The sequence below is a fragment of the Eptatretus burgeri genome, chromosome 9 (genome assembly GCF_056783735.1).
Source record: "Eptatretus burgeri isolate ZD-2024b chromosome 9, Ebu_testis_v1, whole genome shotgun sequence".
Classification (NCBI taxonomy): domain Eukaryota; kingdom Metazoa; phylum Chordata; class Myxini; order Myxiniformes; family Myxinidae; genus Eptatretus; species Eptatretus burgeri.
In genome coordinates this window covers 72157709-72185208 of record NC_140969.1, presented here as the reverse complement: position 1 = coordinate 72185208, position 27500 = coordinate 72157709, and the positions used below count along the sequence as shown (strand labels likewise).

Genomic DNA, 27500 nt, shown 5'->3' with positions numbered 1-27500 from the left:
ATATATATATATATATATATATATATTCCATATATATATATATATTCCATATATATATATATATATATATATATATATATATATATATATATATATATATATATATATATATATATATATATATATATATATATACCATATACATTCATATATATATATATATATATATATATATATATATATACACCATATACATTCACATATATACCATATACATTCATATATATATATATATATATATATATACACCATATACATTCACATATATACCATATACATTCATATATATATATATATATATATATATATATATATATATACCATATACATTCACATATATACCATATACATTCATATATGTATATATATATATATATATATATATATATATATATATATATATATATATATATATACACGGTACACACACAGTCCACTGTGTCCACACATATACTGTATACACACGACTTTCCGAAGTTCATGCGTTGATATCACATAAATTATACTGCGATTACCTCTGAGTGGACCTTGCCTTGCAAATTGAGTACACAAAGCAAAATTGCCTTAAATGTCGCTTCAAAAATTATTTTATGTGGCAAAGTCGTTCCTCAAAACTGCCATTGGCTTATAAAAGGGCAAACGTCCCTGAAGAGGCGTTCCTTGGTTTCGAGAAGGCACTCCCAATTTCACTCTGGTCGCTGATTCGTGGATTCAGCATGACGTAACGGTGTGTTCCCTGATAAAATACAAGCTCGGAAAGTCCCTGACTTTCCGTCTTTGTTTTTGAGGGTTCCACCCACCTGGGAGAAGGGAAGGGCGGCGGTGGGGTTGAAAGGTGTGGGGTCGGGTGGGGCTGCAAAACATTTTTTTTCAAGCCTGAACTCCTTCACTTATATCGGCTTCTGCACCTCAGGCCCTCCTTCTTCACCACTCACAATATGCATCAACGGCCCCAGTCACAGTTCTCTGCCCATCTCTTTACAGGTTTCTGTTTCCTTCCTCTGTTCACTTGGTTTCTGCGCTTGTAGATTCACAACCGAAGGAGGTGGTGGTGGATGTCATGATAATGTGTCAGCCGTCGGGGTGATATTCATGGTCAAATTGGAACTTGGATACAAAAGGCCATTTCGCCCATTATGTCTGTCCTTCATACACACACCTTCAATTCCATTGATCAGTCGATTAATCTTTTTTTCAATATGAAGGCCATTTACAATTTACGCATTTTCAATGAGTGGGGGAGAGGAAAGAGTGGAGGAAGGAACAGGGACATCAGCATTTTTTTTTGGGGGGGGGGGTGGGGGGGGTAGAGCAGGGCAATATTAAACAGTCCGTGAGCCTGAGGGCACACGATCCTTTCGGTGGGGGGGGGACTCCATACCCCTATAATGACTGCACACACATTTATGAAAGGTATCATTCCTATAATCCGATCCTGAAAGCAATACAACTCAGACGGCTAGCTCAACGGAGCACAGAGTAACTATAAACTACTTCATTAATTTTAATCTACATTATAAAAGGAGCCGTGTCTGTCTGTCTGTCTGTCTGTCTGTCAATCGCCTACAGGTCACAATTCCAAACCAGTCATAAAACTTTACCAAGTAGTAGAGGTAGTCACAAATGAGAAGCCTATTTATTTTGAGGTCAAAGGTCACATTTCTAAAATCATTTTTTCATCCCATTTCCTTGAAATGTGAACAAAATTTGCATATTGGGTCACTGAATTTGAAAACCAACTATTTTCGAGGTCAAAAGGTTGAAGGTCAACTTCAGGTCAAACTTCTAAAACAGTCATTTTTCATCTGAAATATCATCAGTTTTCATCCTATTAACTTGAAAATTAAACAGCAATTGCATAGTGTCTCACTGAATTGGGAAACCATCTATTTTTGAGGTTCAAAGGTCAAAGGTCAACTCAAGGTTAAACTACTAAAATCATCAAATATAATCTGAAATCATTAATTTTCATCCAATTAACCTGAAAATTAAAAAGCAATTACATCGTGTCTCACTGAGTTTAGAAACAAACTATTTTTGAGGTAAAAAGGTCAAAGGTAAACTCAAGGTCATATTTCTAAAATCAGCAATTTTCATCCGATTGACTTGAAATTTAAAGAGGATTTATATTTCAGGTCAATGATTTCAACCAGCAAATTATTTTTGAGGTCAACTTCGACCAAAAGGTCAACATAGGCCCAAGGTCAACAACGAAGGTGGTATTTCTAAAATCCTCAATTTTCATCTGATTGACTTGAGATTTCAAGAGGATATATATTTCAGGTCACTCAATTCAATCACCAATTATCTTGGAGGTCCACGTCGACCAAAAGGTCAACATAGACCGAATTTCTAAAATTGTCAATTTTCATCCGATTCACTTGAAATTTGAGATGAGTTGCATATTTGGTTATTTAATTCAACCTCCAATTATTTTTGAGGTCAAATTTGTTTGATGGATTTTGCAAGTATCATGCTCTACACGATGTGTTCTTTTTGGTACTTACGAAATCTAAAGATTTTTGATCCAAATCTAAAGATTTCGTAAGTATATTGATGACTTCCGTCCTCTGTTTGTGTGTTTGTTGTTTGTGTGTTTGTTTGTGTGTGTTTGTTTGTGTGTGTTTGTTTGTGTGTGTGTTTGTTTGTGTGTGTTTGTTTGTGTGTGTTTGTTTGTTTGTTTGTAGGCACGATAACTCGAGAACGGAAGAAGCTACCAATGTCAAATTACACCACGTGATTCAGGAGGGTGATGGCTAGCGCTGATTAGATTTTGGTCAAAATCGGTCAAAGGTCAAGGTCACAGTGAGGTCAAACATAATTCCGTAAATTCATGTGGAGAAATCGAGTATTTTTGCTTCACTCGATGTTACGAGTTTGTTTTAACTTCAATTTTAATTTTGTCTTCGGTTTTTGCGATCGCTTAGGACGCTTAACACTCAGTTGTCAAAATTCTGGTAAAAATCGGAAGTTTTGGAGACGTTTTAAGATTGTATAAAAAATATTTCACTCGCTGCATCACGGCTCGTCACGTGGTGCAGCGCGCTCGAGCAGACGCATCGTTGATCACGTAAAGGTTTTCTGTGTGCGCGCTGACGGAATTTTCGATAAAGATGGTGTTTAAAAGTCATTTTTTTATCCCAATAAAGGTTATCGTCGCATGCCTGACTCACTAAGCCGTCGAATTATGTAAAGATTGTTGGTGGATGGCCGAATATTACGGTTTTATGACTTTGATAAAATAATATTAAATAATTGCGTGGAGAAATGGAGATTTTTGCTTTGGTCGACGTTACGATTTTTGATGGTTTGGTACGGAATCATCGTAGAAACTTCTGGTTTGTATCGCTACCTTCTCAAGAGACAGCTTTTATTAGACAAGGTCAGAGGTCAAGTTGATGATTTCGTAAGTACCAGTCTATGACTGCTTGTTTGTTTGTTTGTTTTTTGTCATGTTATAACTTGAGAACAGATTATCGGATTTCAATGAATCAAATGACGGTTTGTGATGGAAAAGTTTCAGGGAAGGTTTGTGATGCAATAAAATAAAGGAAGGAAAGTTTGTGTATGGGTACATAGGAACACGTGTTGAAACTGCAAATGCCAACTTACGGTGCTGTTTATCCTCGCATAGAGGGCAGGATCTCCCAGGAATCCTTTTTTGTTATTGTCCCATAGATTGGTCATCACATTGAAGGTTGGTATCACTGTCAGCAAATCGACAGGTCTTATATCTTCTTCTTCTTTCGGCTGCTCCCGTTAGGGGTCGCCACAGCGGATCATCCGTATGATCCGCATAGTGTTTTGGCACATGTTTTATGCCGGATGCCCTTCCTGACGCAACCCTGGTCGCCTCTTACGACACAGGGATATGGTACACCTATTTTAACTGGGGTATACACCAGCCCAGTATACTGGTACTCATTTCGCCGACCTCGGAAGGATGACAGGCTGAGTCAACCCCCTGGTGTATTAATTCAGTGGCCCAACGGGGCTTGAACTCAGGACCTTTTGGATCCCAAAGCACTGCCCTAACCACTGCGCCAACACCAGGCTCGAATCGACAGGTCTTATATACAGTACATAAATAAGTGATCAATACATAATTAATTACCGGTAATTAATAATTTCTTACCTGTTTGATGGTAGATCACGTAGTGTCTTGGTGATGGAGAATTCCTCGACAATGTCATCCAATGACAGAGATGTCCTGAATCTGTTCTCAATTTCAAGCAAACTAATGTCATGCAATCTTTTCTGGCCCATTATTGATCGCAGATGGTTCTTCACCCGTTTCACAACTGAAAAAGACATTTCCTCTGAGCAGTTTGACATAGGGATGCACAGGTACATTCTCAAACAAATGTCAACATTGGGGAACGAATGAGATAGGCTGAGATCCCTGATCTTCTTCAGCATCTCACGGGCAGATGTGCTGTCAGGCTATCCTTGTTATCAAGAATTGACGTGAAATGGCAGAATTCATCTGCGAGCCCCCTTTCAAAATCTCGTGGATAAATGTGCATTAACTCACAGGTAGTTTTGATGATCTCCATGTGGCTTGCAGAGTGTACTTTGGATACGAATCCAAATTTTCTGCCCAGTACTTCATAAGTTTCATTTTATCTCTGCCATTCCTCGGCGAGGCGATCACAAATTGTGTAGTGAATTTCCACGATGAATGTCTCTCGTCCCGTAAGTCTCACCTTGGTCACTGGCTCTCCAAACAGTATTATCCCACCCCCCGGAGGGAGGGAGCGGGATATTGTAATCGTCCGGTTTGTTTGTTTGTCTGTCTGTTAGCAAATTTACAGCAAAATGGCTTTAGCAAACACTATCAAATTTAATCCACAGGTGGGCAATGAACCTTGGATGACCCCATTAACTTTTGGGTCCAATTGGATCAAAGGTCAAGGTCAAGGTCACGGAAAGATTAAAATCATTTTTCGCTCATAACTTCGTCAAAAATGATCTGATTTACTTCAGACTAAGCTTATAGTGAACCTTATTCTATTTGTCACTTATAATCCTACCCATTCCTATAGTGAAAAATGCATATTTGTAAAGATCGGTTGGGTCCGAAGTTTTGGGGGTCATGGTCATCGGTCAAAATTACATATTTTCCATTATAAATCAAAAAAGGTTAGGAATATGCATGTTTACTATGGAAGACATACATCAAGTCCTTTATTGGCTTTCATTTGATGCCATGACCTTTGACTTTACATGGCCTTGAAAGGTCAAAATCATTTTCTGGTCAAAGATTCGTCAAAAATGGTTTAATTGGCTTCAAACTAAGACTAAAATATTCCTTATTCTATTCCTTATAATCAACATTCAGGTTAAGGATGTATTAAATTTAAATTTGATCCCCAAAATAACTTTATGCCTTAAATGGGTGGGATTTGTTGTGCCTGGCACCACTTGTTTTCTTTGTTTTCGTCCGCTTTGAATCATCCCTTTAGCTGTTTGTCTCTATTGGACTGCAAGCTTCAATCTCAAAAGTGTCAAAGTTCCCTCTGATCCCGGAAACAGCATCGATGGGTGATTTAAACAGTGTGCTAATGACACCCATCTCTACCTGAACGCTTTGAAGTGCTTTGCTTGTTGGGTTAATCCTTTGAAGGATTGTATCCCACAATGCAACCATGACAACTGTCTCTCATGTGTCCATGGTTCATTTTAACTTGCAAGCCTCAAGTTGTTACATTTTGGGAGTTTTCTCATCATTAGAAATTTCAGCCAGGACTTCCTAAATGGATTTATTGCAGAAATGTAGAGCTTTGGTCGCATCTTCTCTTCATGACCACCGAGCTCCAGCCAAGTTTTTCAATGTGAGACCATCATGTTGTATGTGCCCTTGTAGCACCTCCCAGTGTTGAGTAGAAGCGGAGAAGAAATTGTACAACATTTTGTACAAAATTTTAAAAACGAAACTGCCTCGAAGTAACATTCTGCTGCACAACATCTAATTAATTTGAGTGAATGTGCAAAACATGGGATGTCGTCTGCCAGAGTATTCACTTCTGCTTTTTAAAAATCTTTGCCTGGAGTTATTGTATTTGCCTTGCATGTTTCTTGCATTGTCATAGCTTTGATCGTGACAATCTCCCATGTAAACTGGGATTTCTTGAAGAAACAAGTGGATCTTCAACTCGAGATGTTTGGCAGTGTGACCGTAAGTGGGAATGAAAGTCAAAAAACACTCCATGGGCTCTCCGCTAGACAGAACATACTAAACCATGAAGGTAAGTTGTTTGGTGTGGGCTACATCAGGGATAGAATCCACAACAATATATTAGTATTTGCAGGCTTTAAGTTCACCAACAATCGATTTTAGGACTATATCACTCATAAGCTGTATGAATTAATCACAGATAGTAGATGACAAGTAATTGACACGACCTCTGCCACAATGTCCATGTTTAACCACAGGAATGGATCAAAACGACTGAGTAGTTCCAAATAACCAAAGTAATTACCATCGTTTGGATATATTTTTATTTGTGTGCAGCCTGTTGTTGCTTGGCTGCATCATTTTCTGGGGGCGCAGCTGTGCCACTGATGCGATGCCCCCTATTGCCAGTAAGCTGGCACTCATTTTGCCAACCTCAGAAGGATGACAGGATGGGCAAACCATTCATCCATCCATCGGGACCATACTCTGTGCAGAGGTTTGTGCTGCCTAAGCATTCTCCTTCTCTGACTGACGATGCTTTTAAGAACGTTTCTCCAATAATCTCTCTCTAATTCTGCCTGAGTAACAAGACTGCAATCAAGTCTAGCATTTTTATCTGTCTGTGCAGCCATACAGAGGATTGCATTCAGATGATCAGGGGAATTTTCATGATCACACAGGCAGAAAGTGACATTTTTCCAGTCACTATATCCTGATGTGAGTGCACTAGCTTTCTTGTCAAAGAGTTTGCAAACATAAGAGAACACAGCACCAGGAGATGGAGAGTAAATTAGCCACTCTCTGGCTCGTAATATCATTGTGTGTCCTTCTGGAAAAGTGTTCCCTCTTCAGTTGCCATTTCTTGTCGCTGTAAATACGCTCTGATGCGCTGAAATCCCCAATGTTTTGGTCTGGCTATTATCACGCTAAAATACTCCCTTATCTCCTCATTTATTTCTGTCCATTGAGCATGGTCACTGCCGTAGCCCTCCAACATCAGTCATGTCTTCCTGGTCACATCAAGCGATCTAGTTTTCCTCATCCAGGGTTTGTGACTTGGACATTGTTGAAGTTTCTCAAGGGCAGTCTTCTGTAGCGCTGGAGCTGGGCAACGATGGTGGTGGAGAGGGAAGCATTGAGGCGGGATCACTTATGGGCTTTGAAGGTGTTGCGACCACTTCAGGAGTCAAAAATATCTCACCCCTCGAGGGCGTTCATGCTTGACCTCATCTTTTTCCATTTTTTCCTGCTTTACTGCTGCTGACTTCATTGTAGCATTTCGAGCTCTGTTTTTCAAAATTAACCATCAAGGATGTTGTGGGCCTGTGGCTTCTGTTAACTGTTCAATGCAAAACAGGCATGGCATTCCAGGAGATGGAGTTCTTCGAGTTTGATTGGACGATACCATTATTTTATTTGCGCAATTTATTTTTCTGAATTAATATTTCCTGTTTGATGAACATATATTTATTTGGTGTGTAATGTATATTATTGAAATGCAAAAAAATACATAAAAATTGTTCTTTTTTTTTACACATTTTTTTGGTCCCCTGAAGTTTGGGCCTTAGGCCCAGGCCTCGTTGGCCAATGTGATAATCCAGCCCAGGGTAGAACAATGAATGGTATATTTATTTGCTACGTAAGTGTAATATGTATTTTTAAATGTAAAAAACATAAAATGTATCTAAAAATCGTTTTATTTTCACTCATAATTTTGGGTCCTCTGAAGTTTGGATCCTAGGCCCAGGCCTAGTTTGCCAACATGGCAATCTGGCCCAGTGTAGAGGGATGTGGAGGTTGCAGTGTGAGAGAGAATAAACAAACATTGACAGAAAATTCACCATCTGATCAGACCCTCACCCAGATATCACAGTCTATACACAGGTATACAATCAATCACAGACCAATTCATGTTGTGCAACCACAGCCCTCATACATGTGCTCATGTGAATATCCATAAGATAGACTGGCCAGTATTGATAAATACTTGGAAATCTTATCCGCAATCTGGTTTATCATCTGCGTTGTTATTCAATGCTCAATTACTTAATAATAAGGTTAATGATTTTGAAGATACTTCATATTCTCAGTGTAGGGATGTTCAAGTAATTGAAACTGGGTTTTCATCTGAAAATCCTGTGTTTGCACATCACCTGTCACTTTTTCAGAAACTTCATCATGACCGCAGCGACCGTTTGGGTGGAGGGTTGCTGCTCTGTATGTTCTTCAGAACATTAATGTGAAGGAAATTTTTAAAGACCCTATCTCCCCACATTTTGGAGTATTATGTATGTGTGCCTCTAAGATCGTCCAGTTCTGTTTGACTATTGATAAACATCTATGTTTGTGTTCCTTATTCACCACATCATTCACAGTTTTAAAACTAGACAGGCACTTGGTAGAGCGCATTACTCTGCCAGGCTGAACAGTTTATGTTTTGTATCCCAATAATAGGCTGGATCTACATCCTGGACCATTTGGCCTTGTCACCGACCCAAACTGTCCACCAAGTGTAATCCGAATCCGTCCACAACCTATTGAGATATCATGCCATATATCGTTTTTTTCCCTATCCCTCAATGGTGAAGAATCACTTTAAAAATTCCAGTATCTGGATCCAGATCTTCACCAAAATCTAATCCATTCGTCCTTGTCACACACCCAACCTGTCTACCAAGTTTCATCCGAATCTGTCTGCAAGTTTTTGAGATATCGTGCTCACAGACAGACAAACAGACAGGACTGAAAACATAACCTCCATCCACCTTGGGTGGTGGAGTAATGAACTGATTGATCACATTATTACAGTGGTTGATAATATTCTTGCCATTTTTGAAAACACCTCTTTTATCATCATGAACGATTTCCTTGATCTCGATACGGGATTGTTGATGCAGCCTATTATATTGTCACAAATTGTTAATGAGGCGACGAGGTGTCCTACTGTTTTGGCCAAGATTCTCACCTATTTAGGCGATAGCTATCATAATGCAGATCTATCTGCTCCTGTATCTACTAGCAATCGTGCAGTCGTTATTGTTTGTCATCATCAATCAATACCATCTGTTAAACCTCGTAGGATTTCATTATGGCCCTTTCGTGACTCTTTTGTTCACACTTTTGGACAATGGATAGATGGATTGGTCAATACTAAGTCAGTGTGATAATCCCAGTAGTATAGCTCAACAATTTTCTCAGCTCATTAATACTAGGTACAAACACCATTTTTGAATTAATATCGTTCAAATGTGGAACGAATGCTAAACAATGGATGAACAATGGTTTACGCAGGTTGATAATACAGCTTGATGCTGCTTTTAAACGGGGAGATAATGTAACCGTAGTGTGTGCAACAAAGTGAAAATGATAAAGTTTGGGAAAACTAGTTTCTATTCCACAAAGATTGAACACTGGTCCGGTTCCGGTTTTGAGCGGCAAGAGGTCTCCTTCGGGGCTCCCTGCTGACGTTCTCAAAGTTAAGTTTCCGGTTGTTATTTGTCCCGTTTTAACTGTTTAATTTTCTCACCTACATGTTAATGTGTGTTCCTAGTTCGGTTTTGTTTCAAAAATCGTGCTATTTTGTGAGTATTTATGTCGACGTTCTTACTTGGTGTTTGAGGCCTAGTCCTAGGTTTGAGGCCTACCGGTTCCACTCGGTGTTCGATCGTTTTTTTTTGTTTCTTTGTTTGTTTTTTCTCCCCATTCCTTCAATTTCTATCCTCCCCATTACCTTCAATTTTCATCCTCCCCACTTTCCAAACATCCCCCATTCTCCCAACTAATCTCTTTCTTATCTCAAAAAAAAAAAAAAAATAAAAAATATATATATATATACCCAACAACAACAACAACAACACGCTCACCTTCTCCCGATTCTGCTACTTCTTCTTCCTCTTAACTTCCTCCTCGTCTTCCTCGATTTCTTTTTTTTTTACACTTCCATGACCTAATCTGTTGAACTCTCTCATACATTAATATTAACAACAAAAACGATCTTATAATGCTTCATCTTCCTCTCTCACACATGTGGTACTCTTTACTGTTTCACAATGCACTTCTCTTCTGCTATTTTAACAGACTGCTCTCATTTCGACCTCTCCTTCATTCCTTGCCTAAAAAATCCAACTATTACAGCGCTTCTTCTCTCCATGCTCTGAATTCGCCTTCATTGCATCCATCAAGAATTGTGTTAAATCGCATCTCTGACCTAAAACTTTTAAAAACCACAGTTTGCCATGGATGCTCGCTTTCCATCAACCATTCTTTTTTCCAACTTCAGTGCCAACTCACCCCCTCACCCCTCACTCTCACTCTCAAAGCAACCATCCCACTCTTCTCCCTCCAAGCCTCCCTCTCACCTCTTTCAAAAATTCCCCCCTCACCTTTCTCCCACCTTTCATCCCCCTCACTCTTCCTTCTCTAAGTTGCCCCCCTCTCATCCACCAACCTGCCTCCCTCCACTGCCCTCTCACCTCCATCTCTTCACTCCACCTCCTCAAATCCTCAACTGCCATCTTCCTTGTCTCTTGTCCCCCCTCTCTCCCAGCACCACAGAGCCTTTTCTCCTCCTCATTCCGCCCCCCCCCCTCCCCATTCTGCAATACCCCACACTCCTTCAGCAACCCTCCTTACCTCCCCCCCTCTTGCCTCGTCCTACCCTCCCCCACCCCCTCCACCTCCTGCACCCAAAGCCTCCTCCCCTACCTCTTCATTAAAAGTGTGGACCTCAAATATCCGGGGCCTTCGCTCAAACCTTTCAGATCTTTCCATGCAGGTTGCCACTGACAAACCAGACATTATCTGCCTAACAGAAACTTTCCTCTCCCAAGACGTGTCTGACTCCCAAGTATCTCTCCCTGGTTACTCCCTCTTACGGTATGACAGACCTGAGCCTCGTCCTGGTGGAGGTGTTGCTCTCTTCATCAAAGACTCTATTCCTCACTCTCCCTGCACTGCTCTCACTCCCCCACACCCCCAGGAATACCTCTGGCTTCGGCTTCCCCTCCACTCCCACCTCATGTTTATATGTGTACTGTACCGTCCACCGAACAGTGATGACTCCATCTACACCTCACTCTCCGAAAACATGGACCATCTTCTATCTTCTCATCCAAACTCTCTCTTCCTCTTATGTGGCGACTTCAATTGTCATCACGCCAGTTGGCTAGGTGTGGGTACCTCTCTCACCTGCCATGGGACATCAGCAAAAGCTTTCTGTGACTCATTGGGACTGACTCAATCGGTCAACTTCCCGACCCGGATCTCAACCAATGGTACTCCATCTCTTCTGGATCTGATTTTGACAAATTTCCCTGACAATATCTGCTGCTCTTCCTTCGCTCCAATTGGTTCTTCTGACCACGTCCTTGTTAAAGTGGACATCTCTCTGGCTGTCATCAGAGAACCACCTCACCGCCGTCGAGTCTGGCATTTCACTCAAGCCGACTGGCAGGGTCTCCGAGCAGCCATCAAACTTACAGACTGGTCTCCTATCACTACTTTCTCAAACATCAACTCATCCTGGGAATTCTTTCAAAGAAACTTGCTCTCCCTCATGCACAGATTTATCCCCTCTCGTGTTCAGTTGTCTTACCCTTCCTCCCGCCCTTGGTTTACTGAAGCTTGTGGTGAGGCAGTTGTCCTGAAACAACTTGCCTTTGCCTCATGGAAAGCAAACCCAACTGAGGGCAATCTCAGTTCTTTCCACAAAGCTCGGAACAAGTGTGTATCTACCCTCAGGAGAGCCAGAAAACAACATCTTTCTCATCTCAAGTCTGAACTCTCAAACCTCTCTCCCTCCTCAAAATCCTGGTGGCGTTTAATCAAATCTGTTTCTGGTGTATGTTCCCCCTCCATCCCCTCCCTTACCTCAAATGGCCGCACTGCTGATTCCACACGTGATAAAGCTGAATGTCTAAACTCGGTGTTTGCAGCTAAATCTTGTGTCCCAAACCCATCACTATCTCTACCCACTTTACCCAGTCGCACCCAACTGTCCCTGGACTCTGTATCCTTTTCTCCTGACAAGGTGGAGAGCTTGCTTTCAAACCTCGAGTCAGATTCTGCAACCGGTCCAGACGGCATCAGCCCACGTGTCCTCAAAGCCTGCTCTTCTGCTCTTGCTCACCCTCTCTCTGTTCTATTCACCCTCTCATTTTCCCAAGGTCATCTGCCATCTGCTTGGAAATCTGCTAACATCACTGCCCTGCATAAAAAAGGTGCAAAAACAGATCCCTGTAACTACAGACCAATCAGCCTTCTCCCAATCATCAGCAAGGTTATGGAATCCATCATTGCTTCAGACATGAAATCCTTCCTCTTCTCCAATGGCTTGATTTCCAATCATCAATTTGGTTTCAGACCAGGTCACTCTACCCTGGATATGCTGCTACTGCTCTCCCATCAATGGATGGAGGTCCTCAATGCCAGACAGGAAATCCGAGCCGTATCCCTGGACATATCACGTGCTTTTGACACAGTCTGGCACCCTGCCCTACTCACCAAACTCTCTTCCCATGGTATTCAAGGCCATCTCCACTCATGGCTCGCAGACTTCCTCTCCTGTCGCAGTCAACGTGTGGCCCTAAATGGAGTTCTTTCATCCCCTCTTCCTGTGCAGGCTGGAGTTCCTCAAGGTAGCGTTCTGGGCCCTGTTCTTTTTCTGGTTTTCATCAATGATCTCTCGGACTCTCTGGAAAATCCTCTATTTCTCTTTGCCGATGACTCCACCCTCTGCCGTACCATCTGTCATCCCTCAGACCGGCAAGCAGCAGCTTCTTCGCTCACTGCAGATCTGGATAAAATCACAAACTGGTCCAACACGTGGAACATGTCTTTCAATCCACACAAATCTCACACTCTCACTATGTCTCTTCGAAAGGACCGTTTACAAAACCCCCCATCCACTTTCTCAACAATCCTCTGGAAGAAGTCTTTTCTTTCAAGCTTCTGGGTCTCACTATCTGCCATGACCTTTCCTGGGAAAGTCACATTTCCAACCTCGCCTCAAAAGCCAGTCGCCGACTGGGAATCCTCCGTCGTGCAAAGTCCTTCCTCGGCCCTCTTGAGCTCCTGACTACTTACAAAGCTTTTGTCCGTAGCCTGATGGAGTACTGCTCTCCCCTCTGGGCTGGTGCTCCTGCCTCCCACCTTTCTCGACTTCACGCTGTCGAAACCAGGGCTTTTAAGATCATTGGCATCTCCCGCAATGAAGCTGAGTCTTTGGGCCTCTCACTCAATCACCGCAGGTTGGTCGGTGGTCTTTCTGTCTTCTACCGACTCCTCTCCAGCCTTGCCCCCTGCTCTCTCTGCGATTTGTCCCAACCACATTTCCACAGGGCGCTCAAGGTCCGCCAACAACCCCCTTCTGGTAAAACTACCAAAATCACGAATCACTGCTCATCTTCACTCTTTCATTCCTCTTTTTTCCCGCCTTTGGAATAAACTTCCTCACTCTATTCTTTCCCATTCTTCCCTCCAGGCTTTCAAAACAGCTGTTCACCACCACCTCTTATCTTCTCCCATCCAAATCCTCGATCTTTTCTACCCCCGATAATCCACCCAAGCCCACTTCCTTCAATTCTCCTGCTTTCCTTCCTGAAAGTCCCCTGTAATGTCCATCTTCTCCTCGCCATGTTCCCCGTCCCATCCCCATCCCTCTCCCTTCCACAGTTCACCTGTGTCTGTTCCCCAATGTTTTGTCCCTTCCACTCCCACCCCTCTTGTCTCATGCCTCCTTGCTGTGAGTTGTGTGTTAGCTCTCATACGAGCCTCGACCAAGGTATACAAAAAAAAAAAAAAAAAAAAAAAAAAACACTTAATGCAAACAGAACCGGGGAAATGGCAACAACAAATTCGTCATTTAATGAGACTTGAGAAGCAATCATTTTGTCTTCCTGAGAGTAATAAATCATCCTTTGAAATTACAAATGAAATTAATCTACACATTTCCCAAATTTGCACAGATTTACCTCCTCTGAATTTATCTGTGTCTGCCGGCACGACCACCCCCAATCATTGAGCGACGTCTGGCGTTTACCTGTTTAAGCCAGCCATCCATTTGACTGCGCAACACGATTCCAAGTGGGATCTGCGTCCGAGATGTTGGATCCACTCACTGAAATATTTAATTTTTGTCTCAGATCTACATGTTTTTCCCAGATTTGGAAAACTGCTTCAGTATGCCCATTTCCGAAAGTACCCCTGGTATTAATTACTAGTGCGTGGCCGTACGTGCAAATTTTTTTTAAAAATTTAAAACAAAACTTTAAAACCGCGTGCCAGAAACAACAACCACACAGGCCGTTCCTTTGCTCTCGCGTGCCCGTACGTGCATGGTCATACGTGCAAAAAATTAAACAAAATAACTTTCAAACCGCGTGCCAGAAACAACAACCACACAGGCCGTTCCTTCGCTCTCACATGCCCGTACGTGCATGGTCGTATGTGCAAAAAATTAAATGAAATAACTTTCAAACCGTGTGCCAGAAACAACAACCACACAGGCCGTTCCTTCGCTCTCCCGTGCCCGTACGTGCATGGTCGTACGTGCGTGGCCGTATGTACAAAAAAAAAACTTTCAAACAACCACACAGGCCGTTCCTTCGCTCTCCCGTGCCCGTACGTGCATGGTCGTACGTGCGTGGTCGTACGTGCGTGGCCGTATGTGCAAAATAAAAACTTTCAAACAACCACACAGGCCCTTCCTTCGCTCTCGTAAACGACGACTGGATTGGGGCATTGTTGGTTCACGAAAAAATATTTTCACAAAAAAAATAAGTGACCACTATTAGTTCACGAAAAAATATAAGTGACTACTATATTCATTATTGTTGTGTGTCTGTCTGTCTGTATGTCTGTCTGCCCTGAGCATAGCTCTGTGGGTTTTGATCCGATCCTGATAAAATTTTGGTGGGAGGTTTATACCATGATCTCGTTGTGTTTTCCTGAGAATGGGCGTGGTGCGCCCATTATGGGCGGAGCCACGTCCAAAAAAACATGTGTTTTTAGGGGGTATCCAATTTCAATTTGCATCTTCTCCGAGGGGGTTTGTCGAATCTGACAGGGGTTTCGGTATTTGGTTAGCCCAATGGCACCTACATAGCCCCACGGAGCTCGATTTTTCATTTTCATCCCAAGGTCAAGGTCACAAGGTCACGAACTTAGAAAATTGCGAATTTTGACATAAAAATCCATCTTCTCCGAGGGGTTTGTCGAATCTGGCAGGGGTTTCAGTATTTGGTTAGCCCAATGGCAACTGCATAGCCCTACAGAGCTCGATTTTTCATTTTCATCCCAAGGTCAAGGTCAAAAGGTCTCAAACTTAGAAAATTGCGAATTTTGACTTAAAAATCAGATGACCGCCCAAACTTTGAGAGCTTGGATGACAATATTTTTTATGCATAATCTTGAGATCATTCCCCACCTAAAGTCTTGAAACCATTTTTCTCTATCTCGAACACCTTGCCCGTGGTGCCCCCTTCAAGTTTGTTTTTACACTGATTTCATCAAAGTATGGATAATCCGAGGAGTGCGAAATTCCATATAGCCTATATGACGTTATATTGTTCCTGGAATGTTCCAGAAGAAGTTTTGCACCAAAGGTCATAATCCTTGACCTTTAAAGTTCACAAAGGTCAAATTTTCAAAGTTGTGGGAATCGAACCGGGTTTTCGACCTTCTTCGACGAACTTACTCCAATAAGCTATAGCACGTATCCTGTTTCCTTATTTTAATGTCCACAACATTGTTTTGTGACCTTTAAAAGTTATGCAAAGGTCAAATTTTTAAAGTTGCTGAACGAAACCAGGTTTTTGATATTTTGCAGCTAATAACCTGTCACTCGTACCACATCATGTTGATCATTTTTATAACTTGGTCAAACATTATCACATTGTCTCATCCTTGACTTCTGAAACAATCTACATCCTCAAATACCGCTCGTGAACCATCGTCGTCTTCAGACTTGTGTTATCTATAAATGCGCATAAGAAATCGAGAAATTATTATAATACAGTAAGTCATCACTATCCTGAAGTCCATACATTGTAACCTGTAATGGGGAACGAGCTCTAACTTGGCCATAACTTGGGAACCACTTGTCCGATTAATTTCAAACCTTTTGAAAGGCAAACGAACAGAGATTGCTGGAATTATAGATAGATAGAAGAAAGATACTGTGGGTGCAAAATGCCAAGCAACGTGTCCTGTCATTGGTAACGAAGGCACCCTTTCCCCATCGGCCACGCATACGCAGCAACGTGTCCTGTCATTAGTTTGGTAAATAAATGGCCATAACTTGGGAACCACTTATCCGATTAATATCAAACCTTGAAAAGGCACATCCACAGGACCCCAGGAATATACCTGCCAAGTTTCAATTAGATCGGACCACTGGTTGTCGATAAACAGCGGTCACACACACACACACACACACACACACACACACACACACACACACACACACACACACACACACACACACACACACACACACACACACACACACACACACACACACACACACACACACACACACACACACACACACACACCCATTGTTGGAATTATAGATAGATGATCAACTCTGCCAGATCTCTATCACACCTGTACTGCCAGATCTCTATCACACCTGTAATCGCATGAGTATTTGAGCAGTTTCTTGCCGATTTGGTGATGAGGGATATACAGTAGAACATGGCGTTGATTGCCAACAGTATGGCAACATGAAGGGTAGAGTTCAGCTGTACCTTGTGAGTTTGCTTGACGGCATTCATAGATGTGTTGACTAGCTTGGCAATGATGCAAACCTGTGCACAATTGCCAATCGTAAAGCCTTTGATCAAGTAAATTAACTTACTAGCCCGTCCCCACACAGCGGGAGACGGGATTTGGCAATCACATCTGTGTGTCTGTCTGTCTGGGCCATAACTTTTTTTTTCTTTCTTTTGAGCATTTGTTATCAAATTTTCAACAAAGCTTGATTATGAGAATATGGAGATGGCAAAATAATAATTTGGTCAAAATGTCAAAGGTACCTTTTAGCATACGGAAGAAGAAATCCGAATAACAAGGGGAACGTGCCTTGCATTTTTAGATGCTTTCTCGCTGCAGTTGAAATCCTGATCCAACTTCCTGTTAATCATGAGGTTTTGCTGACAATCTGAATTTTTTTTGTCACATTGATCGCAGACCATGCCTGATGTTGGCTTAATGGTTCGGGTGGTGGGCTTGGGATCCTAGGATCCTGAGTTCAAATTGATCTTGAATTAATACCAGGTGGGGTTGACTCAGCCTGTCATCTGAGTTCGAGCACCTGCCGTGCCATTAAATTGCACCAGGTGGGGTTGACTCTGCCTGTCATCCATCTGAGGTTGGCAAAATGAGTGCCAGCTTGCTGGTATCCTGTGCCAGAGTGGCGAACCATCCAGGATTGTGCCCAATAGCCAAGGAGACTGCTTAGGCAGCACCCATGCTTTGCACAGAGTATGGTCCTAATGGATGGATGGATGGATCACAAGCTGTTGAATTCCATGGATCAACATCATCTTCTCTTGACCGTACATGTGGACAAACTGCAGGGTACAAAACGAGGTTCCATTATTTTTGGGAATGCTTAACGATGCAGCCATTACTTCAGATAAGTAATGTTAGCAGCCTGTGGCTGCTAGTTGTATCATTGCTGGGAGCTCAGCTGTGCTGCTGATGCAACATGCAGTGCCCCCTGTTTGTCATAAGCTGGTACTCATTGTGCCGACCTTGGAAGGATGACACGCTGAGTCAACCTCACCTGGTGCTATTTAATGGAACGGCAGGTGCTTGAACTCAGATGACAGGCTGAGTCAACCCCACCTGATGCTATTTAACGGCCCAGCAGGTGCTCAAACTCAGGAGTCTAGGATATTAAGGCAGCCACCTTAACCATTAAACCAACACCAGGCTAAATGCATTGATGATCTAAGCCTTGTTAATACTGTACCAGTCATAATGTTCACATTGCTTTCCTGTAGTAACTCTCTGCAGACAACTGTAGTAGAACCTGTTACCAACTATAGTATATGAGAATACTACTCTCATATACTACAGTTCGAACTGCAGCATTTTTTGCCTGGGTTACAGTTTCATATTGATTTCCTCACTGATTGTTATTATCATAACGATATGAAACTGTATCCAGTGAAGTGTAAATTTATGCAGATTTAATTTCTTCACAATCCACTATCTCCTGTTCACCTGCACTTTGATGATATCCCACTAGACGCCGTTTCCTCTATCAAAGCCCTCGGTGTTATCATAAGTCCAGAACAATCTCTAGTGGGATCAATAAGTAAATCATTTTGTTCGCAATACTTCGCGACGACTTTACATTTTGAGCAAATTGAAGAAAAAAGCGAGTCAGGGCTGATCAACTGGTTTTGATCTACAAAATGTATATTCTTCCAATGCTTGAATTTGGAGCACCTGTGTGGTCAGCTGGCATTACTGTTGCCCAAGTCCAATGTATTGAATGTATACAGAACAGAACGCTACGTATGATGGTTTTCCGAACATAATGCCCTGTGGTGAATTTTTGAAAACTCTTGATGTTGCCTAACTTTCTGACAAGTGTAATTTCATCACGACTCGATTTGCTAAATTCTTGCTCACTTCTGAACAGCATCACCATCTTTTGTCCCAAACTCGGCTCACGATGTCCAGTTGCAGCTTAAGAACTTCCCAACAGTTGCACATGTCTCAAATAAGAACTGAAAGATGTAAACAACCTCCTGTTCCGTTTAGGATGCAGTTGATAAATGATAATCTTTGGATTTATTTATTTATTACTTGCGAAAAATCGAACATTTTTCAAGTACATTGGTTGGTCTTGTGCGTTATTCTGTCTGTTTGTTTATCTATTTGTTTGTCAATCACCCACAGGTCACAATTTCAAACCAATCTTCACGAAACTGCACCACATGGTCGAGTTTGTCATAAGCAAGAAGCCAATTGTTTTTGAGGTCAAAAATTCAAAAGATCAACATAGGCCAAAGGTCAACAACTTTGTCATCTTTCTAAAGTCCTAAATTTTCATCTGATTGGCTTGAAATTTCAAGATGATTTGCATATCCCATCACTGAATTCAATAAAGAAGTAATTTTAAGGTCAACATCGGCTCAAAGGTCAACATAGGCCAATTTTCTAAAATTGTCAATTTTCATCTGATTGACTTGAAATTTGAAGAGGATTTGCACATGTGATCATTGAATTCAACCACTAATTATTTTTAAGGTCAAATTTGTTTTTGGGATTTCACAAGTATCATGCCAGACATGACATCTTTCTGGTTAATTTTTTTATTATTATGCATTATCTATTTTTTTTTATACAATCTGCCTGTTCATTACCTCCACCACCGAAGGTGAAGGAGGTAATGTTTTCACCCCTTTCTGTCTGTTTGTCTGCAAGATATCTCAACAAGTTGTGGACAGATCCGGATGAAATTTTGTGGACAAGTTCGGGTGTGAAAAGGATGAATTGATTAGATTTTGGCGAAGATCCGGATTCGGATCCGACTACTAGAATTGTTTAAGTGATTCTTCACCATTGAGAGATCGTGCTAAACCGATATATAGCACGATATCTCAAAAAGTTGTGGACGGATTCCCACAAAACTTGGTGGACAGGTTGGTTGTGTGACACGGAAGAATTGATTCGATTTAGAAAAAGATCCAAATCCGGATCTGTATACGAGAATTATTTAATATTCTAAGTGATTCTTCACCATTGAGAGATAAAGCCAAAAACTATATAGTACTGAATAGCATGATATTTCAAAAATATAATGGGCCCGATATGTTCGATGAGATCAGCCATTACGTGGCGTAGGTATGCGCTCCACCAAGTGCCCTTCTAGTTTCATGATGTAATTATTTTTTTATTATTATTTTCACTGGTAGTTTTAGATTTTATCATCAATACCATTTCATTTTTTTTTTCTCAATGGAAGTAAACTTTTTTAATCCTTGGACTACTTGTTTTGTATATTTTGTAATTAAATTGTAATTTGATTTGATTTGTCTTTCCAGATCTCTGTCAATCCTGACATTGCTGTTCTCCCCAACACTAACTGTCTATTAATTTCTCCTCTACATTTTCCACTCACTTCGATCATAGAACCCAATAATATGAAATACTGGATGAGACTAGCCTCACAATGTACATCTAGTGAGTGAGTTATGTACAATAGGTGAATTGACACTGATTGAACATAACTACAACCACCCAGGCACCAGAACTGTGTGTACATGTAAAAAATATACGTTGATGCCGATAACGAGGAATAAAAACTGTACATTTATGTAAGTTAGAATGAAATGCTGAAACTTTTTGTGGATAACATGTACAAGTAACATGAAAATATCAACATCAGTAATGGAGGCCAGAGGCAGATCCAGATCCCGAGTTTAGGGGTTGGGGTCCATAATCTGGTATCGCCTCATGGCTGAATCGGTGCAGAAGCTTTTATTGTAGCTAGTCTACATTTAGTGGTAAAATAATTTCCGTTCTCTTATTTATTTTCCCATTTTGGATGGCCCAGTCATTCGTGGCCAGTCTGAATTCACACCTCGGTAATTATCGGTTGTCCTTCTCCTTTTTCTTTGTACGACTCCCTGTATTAAACTTGTGAATGTTTGTATTCATCTGTTTATAGTCAATGCTATTTACAGGTGTTCTTGTTCTGAATGCTGGTTAAAAAACACAATGCTACTTACCATCAGCTTCTCGCACTTTGGAGTCATTCAAAATGATGCAACACTTTTTATGCCCAAATCTGACACCCCCACCCACCCTGTAACACTCCTTAACGTTTCAACAGATCAACAGACACTCCTTAAAATATTATGTAAGTGCTCAATGAAGACACCTCCTCCCCTTATTTCATACCTTAACCCCAGGATGCTATTTCACCTGTTGGTCTTTTCAGTCACTACGAACTACGTTTGAAAAGGTAAAGGTGGTATTATAAGACAAGGCAGCAGTCGGAATCCCTGTAACGAGTCATCGGGGTAATCACTTCGGAGTGACGTCATCATTTCTAAATATATTAAATTGCTTTCATTTGCAAATGAGATTAAATGTCTGTGGAAATAGCAATGATAATATTTAAATAAAGCGATTTGTTTAAATCAGTAAATACTTGCATCTTTAAATAAAGGGTGCATGGAACAAAGTTGTCATTAATTGATCAATCAGCGTTACGTAACACCACTGGAAACACCCCCGTCCCCCTGTAACACTCCATAACGCTTGGACATACATCCATAATGCTTTTCCACAGCTGTTTGTGTCCATTTTGTTCTCCTCCATTCGATTAGAATTATCTCTAATCTTCGTGGGGATTGCGTCGGCTTTCAATCACTTCAATTTACTCATCCCAAACTGGGAATACAGGCCGGTGTCGTCAAATAATTTCAAAATGGATGCTGCAAATAACGCATGAAGCAGTTGGGCCATGCCGCTTTCCTCTGGTCAGTTATACTTTGACTGTCCAAATTTTCCTTAGAACTGGATCTTTTTGGGAAAACGTGTGTGCTCAGACCATCTTTCGTTGTACTTATTGCTCCAACTAGCAACAATACATCCAGCTGGTACTTTCAGTACTTTCACAGGGCTCAGAGTTTTTCAGGGCTGATGTACACCGCACGTAAATGCAAGTCCTGAAGCAAAAGCATCCTGGTGATGACGCGGTGTCACGTGATATATGATGCAATCACATTTTAGGGGGTGGGACCAATCGAGGGGACATGGACACCAATAAACAATAAAATCTTCGTTTTAAGATGTATATTCAAGAAAAAACAACTATTCCGTGTTAAGTGAAGTCTTATATATTCATAACACAGAACATAAATTTCTGATCATGTGGACCTTTAAAAAGTTGTGCAGCATTGGAATTTTATCGGCACCTAATTTAAACCACGCAGCTTCACCACTCACCGAACTCAAATTTAACCCACACAGCTGAACCACTCACCGAGCACAAATTTAAACCACACAGCTGAACCACTCACCGAGCTCAAATTTAACCCACACAGCTTAACCACTCACCGAGCTCAAATTTAAACCATGCAGCTTAACCACTCACCAAACTCAAGTTTAACCCACGCAGCTTAACCACTCACCCAGCTCAAATTTAAATTATGCAGCTTAACCACTCACCGAAATCAAATTTAACCCACACAGCTTAACCACTAACCCAGCTCAAATTTAAACCATGCAGCTTAACCACTCACCAAACTAAAATTTAACTCACACAGCTTAACCACTCACCGACCTCAAATTTAACCCACACAGCTTAACCACTCACCCAGCTCAAATTTAAACCACGCAGCTAAACTACTCACCAAATTCAAATTTAACTCACACAGCTTAACCACTCACCGAGCTCAAATTTAACCCACACAGCTGAACCACTCACTGAGCTCAAATTTAACTCACACAACTTAACCACTCACCAAACTCAAATTTAACCCACACAGCTTAACCACTCACCGAGCTCAAATTTAAACCATGCAGCTTAACCATTCACCAAACTCAAATTTAACCCACACAGCTGAACCACTTACCAAACTCAAATTTAACCCACACAGAATAACCACTCACCGAGCTCAAATTTAACCCACACAGCTTAACCACTCACCGAGCTCAAATTAAGCCACACAGCTTAACCACTCACCAAACTCAAATTCAACCCACACAGCTGAACCACTCACCGAGCTCAAATTTAAACCACACAGCTGAACCACTCACCCAGCTCAAATTTAAACCACACAGTTTAACCACTCACCAAATTCAAATTTAACCAATACAGCTTAACACTCACCGAGCTCAACTTTAAACCATGCAGCTTAACCACTCACCAAACTCAAATTTAACTCACACAGCTTAACCACTCACCCAGCTCAAATTTAAACCACACAGCTTAACCACTCACCAAACTCAAATTTAACACACAGCTTAACCACTCACCCAGCTCAAATTTAAACCACGCAGCTTAACCCCTCACCAAGCTCAAATTTAAACCACACAACTTAACCACTCACCAAACTCAAATTGAATCCACACAGCTTAACCACTCACCCAGCTCAAATTTAAACCATGCAGCTTAACCACTCACCACACTCAAATTTAATCCACACAGCTTAACCACACACCCAGCTCAAATTTAAACCACACAGCTGAGCCACTCACCAAACTCAAATTTAACCCACGCAGCTTAACCACTCACCAAACTCAAATTTAACCTGCACAGCTTAACCACTCACCAAACTCAAATTTAACCCACGCAGCTTAACCACTCACCAAACTCAAATTTAACCCACACAGCTTAACCACTCACCCAGCTCAAATTTAACACAAACAGCTTAACCACTCACCCAGCTCAAATTTAAATCACGCAGCTTAACCACTCACCCAGCTCAATTTTAATCCACACAGCTTAACCACTCACCCAGCTCAAATTTAAATCACGCAGCTTAACCACTCACCCAGCTCAAATTTAATCCACACAGTTTAACCACTCACCCAGCTCAAATATAAACCACACATCTTAACTACTCACGCAGCTCAAATTTAATCCACAGAGTTTAATCACTCACCAAGCTCAAATTTAACCCACACAGCTCAACCATGCACCCACCTCAAATTAAAATCACGCAGTTAACCACTCACCCAGCTCAAATTTAAACCACGCAGCTTAACCACTCACCAAACTCAAATTTAATCCAAACAGCTAAACCACTCACCCAGCTGAAATTTAAACCATGCAGCTTAACCACTCACCAAACTCAAATTTAACTCACAGAGCTTAACCACTCACCAAGCTGAAATTTAGCCCACACAGCTTAACCACTCACCCAGCTCAAATTTAAACCACGCAGCTTAACCACTCACCAAACTCAAATTTAACACACAGCTTAACCACTCGCCCAGCTCAAATTTAAACCATGCAGCTTAACCACTCACCACACTCAAATTTAATCCACTCAGCTAAACCACACATCCAGCTCAAATTTAAACCACACAGCTTAGCCACTCACCAAACTCAAATTTAATCCACGCATCTTAACCACTCACCAAACTCAAATTTAACCCACACAGCTTAACCACTCACCAAACTCAAATTTAACCTACGCAGCCTAACCACTCAGCAAACTCAAATTTAACCTGCACAGCTTAACCACTAACCCAGCTCAAATTTAAACCACTTAGCTTAACCACTCACCAAACTCAAATTTAACTCATACAGTTTAACCACTCACCCAGCTCAAATTTAACCCACACAGCTTAACCACTAACCCAGCTCAAATTCAAGCCATGTCGCTTAACCACTCATCCACCTCAAATATAAACCATGCAGCTGAACCACTCAACCGGCTCAAATTTAACCCACACAACTTAACCACGCACCGAGCTGAAATTAAAACCACGCAGAATAACCACTCACCCCTCAAATATAAACCACGCAGTTTAACCACTCACCCACCTCAAATTCAAGCCATGTAGCTTAACCACTCACGCAGCTCAAATTTAACCATCTCTCTCAGATGCCATTATCATCACCTCATTCCTAATGTATGTAATGTCTCCTTCAGCTGTTCCTCATCGTTTAATCAAGCTGGACCCAGAATCAATTGAGTCACTACTCTGAAACCTGCCGATGGCAATGATGTCCTTTCTGAAATGTGATGGCCAAACCTGTTCACAATATTCTTGGTGAAGCCTCACGACATTCCTGAACAGCGTCAACAATCTTGTACAGACCCGTCTGTGTGCTGTGGAATCGGTGTTTCACAGGCAAGCTCTGCGGGTTCACAAAGCGTCCCGTCCCTCGGATGGACATTTAACCACCTCCAGTGTGCTTGCAATCGTTGGTGGACATTGAAGAACCCACAGTGATTCGTGAAGAGTAGCTGAGTTATCGCTGGCACTCGAAACAAATTGAGAACTCGTGTCACTTTCAGTCAAACATAGCCACCCGATTCGTGTTAGGGGCTTGGGCCAAACCCTTTCCCCGACCAACCGTACAAGATTACCCAACTGAGGGTAATCTCAATTCCTTCCATAAAGCTCGGAACAAGTGTGTATCTACCCTCAGGAGAGCCAGAAAACAACATCTTTCTCATCTCAAGTCTGAACTTTCAAACCTCTCTCCCTCCTCAAAATCATGGTGGCATCTAATCAAATCTGTTTCTGGTGTATGTTCCCCCTCCATTCCCACCCTTACCTCAAATGGCCGCACTGCTGATACCGCACATGAGAAAGCTGAATGCCTAAACTCAGTGCTTGCATTTAAATCTTGTGTCCAAAACCCATCGCTTTCTCTACCCACCTTACCCAGTCGCACCCAACTGTCCCTGTACTCTGTGTCCTTTTCTCCTGACAAGGTGGAGAGCTTGCTGTCAAACGTCAACTCAGATTCTGCAACCGGTCCAGACTGCATCAGCCCACGTGTCCTAAAAACCTGCTCTTCTGCTCTTGCTCACCTTCTCTCTGTTCTATTCACCCTCTCATTTGCTCAAGGTCGTCTGCCATCTGCTTGGAAATCAGCAAACATTACTGCCCTGCATAAAAAGGTGCAAAAACAGATCCCTGCAACTACAGACCAATCAGCCTTCTCCCAATCATCAGCAAGGTTATGGAATCCATCATCGCTTCAGACATTAAATCCTTCCTCTTCTCCAATGGCTTGATTTACAATCATCAATTTGGTTTCAGTCCAGGTCACTCCACCCTAGATATGCTGCTTCTGCTCTCCCAACAATGGATGGAAGTCCTCAATGCCAGAGGGGAAATCCGAGCCGTATCCCTGGACATATCATGTGCTTTTGACATAGTCTGGCACCCTGCCCTGCTCACCAAACTCTCTTCCTACGGTATCCAAGGCCATCTCCACTCATGGCTCGCAGACTTCCTCTCCTGTCGCAGTCAACGTGTGGCCTTAAATGGGGTTCTTTCATCCCCTCTTCCTGTGCAGGCTGGAGTTCCTCAAGGTAGCGTTCTGGGCCCTGTTCTTTTTCTGGTTTTCATCAATGATCTCTCCGTCCCTCTGGAAAATCCTCTATATCTCTTTGCTGATGACTCCACACTCTGTCGTACCATCTGTCATCCCTCAGACCGGCAAGCAGCAGCTTCTTCACTCACTGCAGATCTGGATAAAATCACAAACTGGTCCAACACGTGGAACATGTCTTTCAATCTGGACAAATCTCACACTCTCACGATGTCTCTCGGAAAGGACCGTTTAGCACCCCCCCCCCATCCACTTTCTCAACAATCCTCTGGAAGAAGTCCTTTCTTTCAAGCTTCTGGGTCTCACTATCTGCCATGACCTTTCCTGGAAAGCCACATTTCAAACCTCGCCTCCAAAGCCAGTCGCCGACTGGGAATCAATGGGAATGGGAAAGTCGCCGACTGGGAATGCAAAGTCCTTCCTCTGCCCACCTGAGCTCCTGACCACTTGCAAGGCTTTCGGCCGCAGCCTGATGGAGTACTGCTCTCCCCGCTGGGCTGGTGCTCCTGCGTCCCACCTTTTTCGGCTTCACGCTGTGGAAACCAAGGCATTTCGGATCATTGGCATCTCCCGCAATGAGGCTGTCTTTGGGCCTCTCACTCTCTCACCGCAGGTTGGTCAGTGGTCTTTCTGTCTTCTACAGTCTCCTCTCCAGCCTCGCCCTCCCCCCCTGCTCTCTCTACGATTTGTCCCCACCACATTTCCGCAGGGCACTCAAGGTCACCCAACAACCCCCTTCTGGTAAAACCACCAAAATCACGAATCACTGCTTAACTTAACTCTTTACTTCCTCTTTTCCCCACTTTTGGAATAAACTCCCTCACTCTATTCAATCGCATTCTTCCCTCCAAGCCTTCAAAACAGCTGTTCAACACCACCTCTTATCATCCCCCATCCAAATCCTCGATCTTTTCTACCCCCGATAATCCACCCAAGCCCACCTCCTTCAATTTCCCTGCTTTCCTTCCTGAAAGTTCCTGTAATGTCCATCTTCTATTCCCCATGTTCCCCACCCCATCCCTCTCCCTTTCCACATATCTCCTAATGTCTCTGTTCCCCACTGTTTTGTCCTTCCCACTCCCACCCCTCTTGTCTCATGCCCCCCCCCTGCTGTGCATTGTGTGTTCGCTCTCAAAAGAGCCTCGACAAGGTATACAAAAAAAAAGAAAAAAAAAGAAAAAAAAAGTGAAATGGTTAGATTATCTCATGGCATGGAGTCGATTTTTGCACAGACTTGCACGACAACGTTTCAACTTCTCTTACAAATTAATT

The 27500-nt window shown here is 42.1% G+C and overlaps 1 protein-coding gene across 1 annotated transcript in view; it reads right to left on the bottom strand.

The window, feature by feature from the left end:
- Positions 1-27500, bottom strand: part of LOC147020343 (uncharacterized) — a 76660-nt gene that overhangs the window by 48979 nt on the left and 181 nt on the right. Inside the window, exons 2-3 of the mRNA XM_085893783.1 lie at positions 16843-16986; positions 10042-10100 (exon numbers count right to left, since the gene is read on the bottom strand). Coding sequence (XP_085749909.1) covers positions 10042-10100; positions 16843-16986 — 203 coding nt within the window. The remainder of the gene's footprint in view (positions 1-10041; positions 10101-16842; positions 16987-27500) is intronic.